The sequence below is a fragment of the Oncorhynchus gorbuscha genome, linkage group LG05 (genome assembly GCF_021184085.1).
Source record: "Oncorhynchus gorbuscha isolate QuinsamMale2020 ecotype Even-year linkage group LG05, OgorEven_v1.0, whole genome shotgun sequence".
Lineage (NCBI taxonomy): Eukaryota > Metazoa > Chordata > Actinopteri > Salmoniformes > Salmonidae > Oncorhynchus > Oncorhynchus gorbuscha.
Window position 1 is genome coordinate 91,637,371 of NC_060177.1, and position 9,781 is coordinate 91,647,151.

The 9,781-nt window shown below is 47.3% G+C and overlaps 1 protein-coding gene across 3 annotated transcripts in view; it reads right to left on the bottom strand.

Annotated features, from left to right (window-relative positions):
* Window positions 1-229: 229 nt before the first annotated feature.
* The window catches only part of LOC124036663 (E3 ubiquitin-protein ligase KCMF1-like), a 16,868-nt gene continuing 7,316 nt past the window's right edge, over window positions 230-9,781 (bottom strand). For all 3 annotated transcript variants that reach the window (XM_046351500.1, XM_046351502.1, XM_046351501.1), the window contains 3 exons: window positions 3,122-3,210; window positions 2,304-2,536; window positions 230-2,108 (listed from right to left, as the gene is read on the bottom strand). In XM_046351500.1, coding sequence (XP_046207456.1) covers window positions 1,817-2,108; window positions 2,304-2,536; window positions 3,122-3,210 — 614 coding nt within the window. In that variant the 3' untranslated portion in view covers window positions 230-1,816. The remainder of the gene's footprint in view (window positions 2,109-2,303; window positions 2,537-3,121; window positions 3,211-9,781) is intronic.

Sequence of the window (9,781 nt, forward strand, 5' to 3'; positions counted from 1 at the left end):
GGTTTATAGATAGATGGTTACCTACTGGGTTAGGGTTATAGATAGATGGTTACCTACTGGGTTAGGTTTATAGTTCTATAGATGGTTACCTGCTGGGTTCGGTTTATAGTTCTATAGATGGTTACCTGCACCTCCAACAATGTAAACCAGCTACAGGTCATCAGAGCAGTGACAGGGAGGTCGGCGCATTAAGTTGAGTCTTGAGACATTCACAGCAAGATCGGTGTGGTTAATTTTTTACATCCAAAACAATTTTATTGTTCTCCTCCAGGTTGAACAGTTGACCCTGTCTTTTGACCTTTTCCCAAACACCCAAACCATGTCATCATCAGACAGTACATTGCATTTGTTAAGGTAGCAGTGGAGGCAAAAGGATGTCCTTCATTCCCTCTCCTCCGTCACCCGGGAAACCGATAAGTGGTGGAAGAGTGTCAATTCGTTAACAGGAAGACGGTCCTCCCCTCAATAGGCTCCTTATTTGGCAAGGACGCAAAAGTGTATCCTACCCTGAGTCCTTCGTGGAAGAGTTTTGAAATCAGCCCCCCCCCCTTCAAATCAGCTACTGTTTTCATCGAAGAAGAAAAGCATGCAAACATTTAACTATATTCTACTTATCCTTTTTTTATCTATAAAATGCTTTGCACCACTAGCTCTCTTAGTTATCAGTTTATACATTTTATTTTGGGATTCCGCCCTGTAAACGTAGTTTGCCTGATGACACGTGATTTGGAGGAGTCATTTTATACAGGCGCATTTTCATCCACTTTCCCCTCTACTCGATAACCTTTGACCTTTTTCAAAAGGAGGCCAGAGGATGATGGAAGAGGGAGGACGCAAGAGTTGAGCAAATCCAATTGAGAAAAGGCCCATCAGTCCAGCAACAAACAAACAAAACAACACAGGAAACTGTCAGGAGAGAGAATAGAATCAGGTTAGTTTTCATGTGATTGTCCATTGGCCTTCCCATGTCTAGGATCTCTTTATGTAGTGCATATGCAAACTGTACACAGCTTCTCTCCATGTGAAATTCAGAAAGGGGACACAGTTCAGTTGGCACAAAGCAAGGCAACATGGCCCCATGAAGTGATGTCATCCTGGGTATGGGGGAGGAGCTAAATAAATGGGATTAAAACCATTCAATCAAAACAATAATTAGTGTAGAATTGGAACACCCATATAGATGACAGGACAGGAAAGTACCCACAGACACAAACGCTTATCATAGGACCAAAAGAGATTAGTTTCATCTGTGATACCCAAAACCCCATTCTAATAGGGAGCTTAATGGAAGACGTCTGACGGTTAAGGGTGAAGAATCTCAACATACCAACGTTTGTTGTGGTAAAATCAGCCAAGCCCGGTTTTTATTATTCCTAACCATAAACAAACAGCTTAGCCTTCTGGGAAGAGCCTGTCCGCCTGCCGCCTCCTCTCAGTGTGTGTGTCTGTGCACTCGTTTATGATAATAAATTATCAAAATGGCTACCTACCTTGACCTGTTAGGGTCAAACACACAGCTTCATGCGGAATTGATTATCGGCTTTCTTTTCATAGATTTATTTATATATATATATATATATAGAGATTTATATATAGTTCATTCTCTCGCTCTCTCACGTTCACATTCTCTCGTCTTGCTTCTGACTTTCATGTACACAACGTGGGGTGAGGTGACAAGTGAGTTGACGTCACCCAGCCAAAGAAAACAAAATGAACAATAACCGAAGCCAAGAAAAGAGCTGCAATCTTATTTCTTTCAGTTGCCAAGCGACGGTCGGTAACGGCAGTTGGTGGTTTAAACGTTGTAGTGACGTCATCAAAGAGGCGGGGGTCGCTGCTCCTTTTGTTCTCGGAGGTTGAGGTTCTCCAACGCCACGTCCAAGGTCATGACCTCCACGCAGCCCATGTCTCCGAAGGTGCCGAAATCGCTGAACGCGTCAGAACCTCGGATCACGGCGTCGTGGTAGTCATGGAGATCGTCATCTTCGCTGTGGTCGGGATCGGCCAGCAGGGTGGAGAGGAGGAGCTCCGTGACGAAGAGAGAGCGGTCCGCCCACTGGCCCTCACTCAGCTGACGCTCCGCCTCCGACAACCTCGGCTCACTCAGTCTGGAGGAGTTAGAAAGGGATGGCACTCCATTACAAATAACAAATAATAACAAATACAATCCATTCTCCTACATGTAACAGACAGCCTCAGAACAAGTCTCTTGTTCAACAGATATTACCTAAACTAGAATAACCACACACACACACACAAAAAAAAAAGAAGGTTAAAACGAAGTGTAGCACACAGTAGTTAACCTGTTGAGGAGGAACTGGGAGTTGCTCTGCTGTGTGTGTGTGGTGAACTCGTGATGCCCCGGGTTGGGGCTGGTAGAGTTGGAACTGGGGTTGGCGTTGTGATGTCCTGGGCTTGGATTGGCATTCAGCCCTGCATTGGTGGAGGTACGGCTGCTGCGTTGCGTGGCACTCCGGGCCGTCTCCAACTGCTGTCTGGCAGCCTGGGTTTGGTGCCGCTCCAACTGGAGCTGCATCTAGAGGAGGAAGAGGAGCAGGAGAGAAGAGGAGAAGAAACATCAAGATAAGTAGAAGGGTTCAGGAGAAGTAGGAGGGTTCAGGAGAGGTAGAAGGGCTCAGGAGAAGTAGGAGGGTTCAGGAGAAGTAGGAGGGTTCAGGAGAAGTAGAAGGGTTCAGGAGAAGTAGAAGGGTTCAGGAGAAGTAGGAGGGTTCAGGAGAAGTAGAAGGGTTCAGGAGAAGTAGGAGGGTTCAGGAGAAGTAGAAGGGTTCAGGAGAAGTAGGAGGGTTCAGGAGAAGTAGGAGGGTTCAGGAGAAGTAGGAGGGTTCAGGAGAAGTAGGAGGGTTCAGGAGAAGTAGGAGGGTTCAGGAGAAGTAGAAGGGCTCAGGAGAAGTAGGAGGGTTAAGAAGAAGTAAGATGAGTTCAGTACTTTGCTTTAAGGGCATACTTGCATTACAGATTCTAGGATACTGACACCAGCTAAAGGAGGGGGAACGGGATTCAAACCGGCTCTCCTCTAACCTCTGGTTGCCGGCTCTCTCCTCTAACCTCCGGCTCTCTCCTCTAACCTCCGGCTCTCTCCTCTAACCTCTTGGCTACCTACCTGGAGCTGCTGTAGCTGGGAGGCTGAAGGACCTGAACTCAGCTGGCCGCCCGCCGACCTACGCACCCCCGACAACTGGGAGAGAAGCTCTGTGTGGGGAGAGAGATTGAGTTGTGGGGGGGGGCACAAAATTAATTCAGCCCTAATCAGACCGTGAGAATGTGAGATATGATGTTTCCGAACAGGAGTCAATCATATCAAATCCATGTTTATTTGTCACGTACACAGCATGGTACTATCAACAGGACTAGCCCCCCAATGGTGGAACAAACGCCCTCACGACGCCAGGACAGCGGAGTCAATCACCACCTTCCGGAGACACCTGAAACCCCACCTCTTTAAGGAATACCTAGGATAGGATAAGTATCCCTCCCCCCCTTTAAGATTTAGATGCACTATTGTAAAGTGACTGTTCCACTGGATGTCTTAAGGTGAATGCACCAATTTGTAAGTCGCTCTGGATAAGAGCGTCTGCTAAATGACTTAAATGTAAATGTAAATGACTAGAAGAATTAAGTTAGTGATGCATCTACACTGCCTTCAGAAAAATATTCACACCCCTGGACTTTGTCCCTTCTGTTGTTGTTGTTGTGTTAAAGTGGGATTACCTGTAACTAGGCCACTCAGGAACATTCCATATTGTCTTGGTAACCAACTCATGTATATTTGGCCTTGTGTTTTAGGCTATGGTCCTGCTGAAGAGTGAATTTGTCTCCCAGTGTCTGGTGGAAAGCAGACTGAACCATTTTTTCCTCTAGGATTTAGCCTGTGCTTAGCTCTATTGAGACCCACAGTGCAAGTGTCATAATACCCATAAAACCTAGCAGTCAAACAGGAAAATGGTTCCAATTGTTTTTCCACCATTCATTTTTCCCCATAGCTGATTTTAGAAACACTTAAAAAGTGCTGTTTCTCGTATATATACACCGTACCCTGGCGTGACATTTTGATAACCATGTAAATCTCACTCGGGCAAGGTGGTACTCTCCGTTTATTTTTTTATCTCCAAAAACTTCCTAGTCCTAGCTGATGACAAGCATACCCATAACATGATGCAGCCATCCCCATCCTTGATAATATGAAGAGTGGTACTCAGTGATGTGTTTGCCCCAAACATAATGCTTTGTATTCAGGACATAATTCTTTGACACATTTTTTGCAGTTTTACATTTGTGCCTTAATGCAAACAGGCGTCCTTCTTTTCACTCTGTCCATTAGGTTAGTATTGTGGAGTAACTACAATGTTGTTGATCCATCCTCAGTTCTCTTCTATCACAGCCATTAAGACTTTGTTACTGTTTTAAAGTCACCATTGGCCTCATGGTGAAATCCCTGAACAGTTTCCTTCCTCTCAGGCAACTAAGTTAATTTTAATGGGATATTCAATGTCTGCTTATTTTATTTAACCCATCTACCTATAGGTTCCCTTCTTTGTGAAGCATTGGAAAACATCCCTGGTCTTTGTGCTTCAATTCACTGCTCGACTGAGGGATCCTAAGAGATAATTGTGTGTGTGGTAGTCAATTAAAAACCATGTTACACAGTCAGTCCATGCAACTTGTGAAGCACATTTGTTACTCCTTAACTTACACCGATCAAAAATAAAACGTTGAGTAAGTACACATATAGTGTTGGCCCCATTTTACATGAGCTTTTAATAAAATATTTTTCAAATATTTGTACACAACTTTCTTCACATCCCTGTTTGTGAGCATTTCTTCTTTGCCAAGATAATCCATCCACTTCACAGGTGTGGCATATCAAGAAGCTGATTAAACAGCATGGTGATTACACAGGTGCACTTTGTGCTGGCGACAATAAAAGGCCACTAAAATGTGCAGTTTTGTCCCACGCCGCCACAGGAGTCAAGTTTTAAGGGAGTGTGCAATTGGCATGCTGACTGCAGGAATGTCCAACAGAACTGTTGCCAGAGAACGCGAATTTCCCTACCAGAAGCCGCCTCCAACATCATTTTAGAGAATTTGTCAGTACATCCAACCAGCCTCACAACCACATCAGCCCAGGACCTCCACATCCAGGTTCTTCATCTGCGGGATCATCTGAGGGTGGTAACTAAAGAAGTATTTCTGTCTGTAATATCGCCATTTTGTGGGGAAAATCTCATTCTGATAGGCTGGACCTGGACTCCAAATGGGTGGGCCTATGCCCACCCATGGCTGCGCCCCTGTCCAGTCATGTGAAATCCATAGATTAAGGCTTATGAATTTAGTTCAATTGACTGATTTCCTTCTATGAAGTGTAACGCAGTAAAATCTTTAAAATGGTTTCATGTCGCGTTCATATTTTTTTTGTTCTGTTTTTAGGCAATAAAAGGGTTAAATACTTAGAAGATATTTCAGCTTTTAAATTTGAAAATCAATTTGTAAACATTTTTTTTTAAAAAACACAATTCTACTGCCATTATGGGGTAATGGTGCGTAGCTAGGTTTAAATCCAAATGGCGACAGATTTCATGTGAATCAGCAAGTCTGTTTAAATAAAAACACAACATTCAACCATTTCAAAGATTTTAATTGAGTTACAGTTCACTAGGAGTACAGAAATGCTGGTTTAATAATAATGTAGGGGTGTGGATCTGATAACCAGTCAGTATCTGGTGTGACCATTTACCTTATGCAGCGTGACATCTCCTTCACACAGAGTTGATCAGGCTGTTGATTGTGGCCTGTGGAATATTGTCCCACTCCTCTTCGATGGCTGTGCTTAGTAGCTGGATATTGGCGGGAACTGGAACACGCTGTCGTAAACGTTGATCCAGAGCATCCCAAACATGCTCTAGGAGTGGTGAGTATGCAGGCCATTGAAGAACTGGGACATGTTCAGCTTTCAGGAAGTGTGTATAGACCCTTGCGACATGGGACCGTTCATTATCATGCTGAAACACGAGGTGATGGATGAATGGCACGACAATGGGCCTCAGGGTCTCCTCACGGTATCTCTGTGCATTCAAATTGTAATTGATACAATCCAATTGTGTTCGTTGTCCATAGCTTTTATACCTGCCCATACCATAACCCCACCATGGGGCACTCTGTTCACAACGTTGACATCAACAAACCACTCGCCCACAACAACACCATACACGTTGTCTGCCCGGTAGTTGAAACCGGGATTCATTTCCACGAAGAATAGACTACCCCAGCGTGCCAATCGAAACGGTGAGCAGTAGAAGGGGAGAACGGCCACCTCTGGCGGGTTAGTGGCCATCGAACGTGAGCATTCGCCCACTGAAGTCGGCTACGACCCCAAACTGCAGTCAGGTCAAGACCCTGGCGAGGACGACGAGCACGCAGTTGGTTTCTGACAGTTTGTGCAGGAATTCTTCGATTGTGCAAACCCAGTTTCATCAGTTGTCCGGGTGGCTGGTCTCAGACGAAGAAGTAGCCGGATGTGGAGGTCCTGGGCTGAAGTGGTTACACACGGTTTCCGGTTGTGAGGTCGGTTGGATGTACTACCAAATGATCAAACACAATTGGAGGTGGCTTATGGTAGAGAAATTAACATTCAATTATCTGGAAACAGCTCTGGTGGACATTCCTGCAGTCAGCATGCCAATTGTACGCTCCCTCAAAACTTGAGACATCTGTGGCGTTGAGTTTTGTGACAAAGCTGCACTTTTTAAGAGTGGCCTTTTATTGTCCCCTGCACAAGGTGCACCTGTATTGATCATGCTGTTTAATCAGCTTCTTGATATGCCACACCTGTCAGGTGGATGGATTCTTGGCAAATGAGAAATGCTCACTATAACAGGGATGCAAACTAATTTGTTTGTGTGCATATGGAACATTTCTGGGATATTTTATTTCAACTCAATGAACATGGGACCAACACTTTAAATATTGCGTTTTATATTTTTGTTCAGTGTAGCCGTTTCCATCCTGTCGTGACATCTTTTATCCGGCATGTACTTCACACGCATAAAAAGTTTGGCTGGAAACCTGACTAGTGACACAAAATCTCCATTTGATCCATTTTAAATTCAGGCTTGAACACAACAGGTAGAAACAGTCAAGGGGTGTGAATACATGCTGAAGGCGCTGTCATAAAGAGGCCCTGTATGTACACAACAGGATGTACATTTTTCAGTCATTAAAAAAAAAACACATCACGGATTGAACCAATCAGGATAACTTGTGTTACAGTCTAGACTGGTCTACTAGGGCCTTGGGTGGGTGGGTGGGTGTGTTACAGTCTAAACTGGTCTACTAGGGCCTTGGGTGGGTGTGTTACAGTCTAGACTGGTCTACTAGGGCCTTGGGTGGGTGGGTGTGTTACAGTCTAGACTGGTCTACTAGGGCCTTGGGTGGGTGGGTGTGTTACAGTCTAGACTGGTCTACTAGGGCCTTGGGTGGGTGGGTGTGTTACAGTCTAGACTGGTCTACTAGGGCCTTGGGTGGGTGTGTTACAGTCTAGACTGGTCTACTAGGGCCTTGGGTGGGTGTGTTACAGTCTAGACTGGTCTACTAGGGCCTTGGGTGGGTGTGTTACAGTCTAGACTGGTCTACTAGGGCCTTGGGTGGGGGTGGGTGGGTGGGTGTGTTACAGTCTAGACTGGTCTACTAGGGCCTTGGGTGGGTGGGTGGGTGGTGGGTGTGTTACAGTCTAGACTGGTCTACTAGGGCCTTGGGTGGGTGGGTGGGTGTGTTACAGTCTAGACTGGTCTACTAGGGCCTTGGGTGGGTGGGTGGGTGTGTTACAGTCTAGACTGGTCTACTAGGGCCTTGGGTGGGTGGGTGGGTGACTGTTACAGTCTAGACTGGTCTACTAGGGCCTTGGGTGGGTGGGTGTGTTACAGTCTAGACTGGTCTACTAGGGCCTTGGGTGGGTGGGTGTGTTACAGTCTAGACTGGTCTACTAGGGCCTTGGGTGGGTGGGTGTGTTAGTCTAGACTGGTCTACTAGGGCCTTGGGTGGTTGTGTTACAGTCTAGACTGGTCTACTAGGGCCTTGGGTGGGTGGGTGGGTGGGTCTACTAGGGTTGGGTGGTTGTGTTACAGTCTAGACTGGTCTACTAGGGCCTTGGGTGGGTGGGTGTGTTACAGTCTAGACTGGTCTACTAGGGCCTTGGGTGGGTGGGTGTGTTACAGTCTAGACTGGTCTACTAGGGCCTTGGGTGGGTGGGTGTGTTAGTCTAGACTGGTCTACTAGGGCCTTGGGTGGGTGGGTGTGTTAGTCTAGACTGGTCTACTAGGGCCTTGGGTGGGTGGGTGTGTTAGTCTAGACTGGTCTACTAGGGCCTTGGGTGGGTGGGTGTGTTACAGTCTAGACTGGTCTAGTCTAGACTGGTCTTGGGCCTGGGTGGGTGTGTTACAGTCTAGACTGGTCTACTAGGGCCTTGGGTGGGTGGGTGTGTTACAGTCTAGACTGGTCTACTAGGGCCTTGGGTGGGTGGGTGTGTTACAGTCTAGACTGGTCTACTAGGGCCTTGGGTGGGTGGGTGTGTTACAGTCTAGACTGGTCTACTAGGGCCTTGGGTGGGTGGGTGTGTTACAGTCTAGACTGGTCTACTAGGGCCTTGGGTGGGTGGGTGTGTTACAGTCTAGACTGGTCTACTAGGGCCTTGGGTGGGTGGGTGGGTGTGTTACAGTCTAGACTGGTCTACTAGGGCCTTGGGTGGGTGGGTGTGTTAGTCTAAACTGGTCTACTAGGGCCTTGGGTGGGTGGGTGTGTTACAGTCTAAACTGGTCTACTAGGGCCTTGGGTGGGTGTGGGTGTGTTACAGTCTAAACTGGTCTACTAGGGCCTTGGGTGGGTGGGTTAGTCTAAACTGGTCTACTAGGGCCTTGGGTGGGTGTGCTACAGTCTAGACTGGTCTACTAGGGCCTTGGGTGGGTGGGTGTGTTACAGTCTAGACTGGTCTACTAGGGCCTTGGGTGGGTGGGTGTGTTACAGTCTAGACTGGTCTACTAGGGTCTTGGGTGGGTGGGTGTGTTAGTCTAGACTGGTCTACTAGGGCCTTGGGTGGTTGTGTTACAGTCTAGACTGGTCTACTAGGGCCTTGGGTGGGTGGGTGGGTGTGTTACAGTCTAGACTGGTCTACTAGGGCCTTGGGTGGGTGGGTGTGTTACAGTCTAGACTGGTCTACTAGGGCCTTGGGTGGGTGGGTGTGTTACAGTCTAGACTGGTCTACTAGGGCCTTGGGTGGGTGGGTGTGTTAGTCTAGACTGGTCTACTAGGGCCTTGGGTGGGTGGGTGGGTGTTACAGTCTAGACTGGTCTACTAGGGCCTTGGGTGGGTGGGTGTGTTACAGTCTAGACTGGTCTACTAGGGTCTTGGGTGGGTGGGTGTGTTAGTCTAGACTGGTCTACTAGGGCCTTGGGTGGGTGGGTGGGTGTGTTACAGTCTAGACTGGTCTACTAGGGCCTTGGGTGGGTGGGTGTGTTACAGTCTAGACTGGTCTACTAGGGCCTTGGGTGGGTGGGTGGGTGTGTTACAGTCTAGACTGGTCTACTAGGGCCTTGGGTGGGTGGGTGTGTTAGTCTAGACTGGTCTACTAGGGCCTTGGGTGGGTGGGTGTGTTAGTCTAGACTGGTCTACTAGGGCCTTGGGTGGGTGGGTGGGTGTGTTACAGTCTAGACTGGTCTACTAGGGCCTTGGGTGGGTGGGTGGGTGTGTTACAGTCTAGACTGGTCTACTAGGG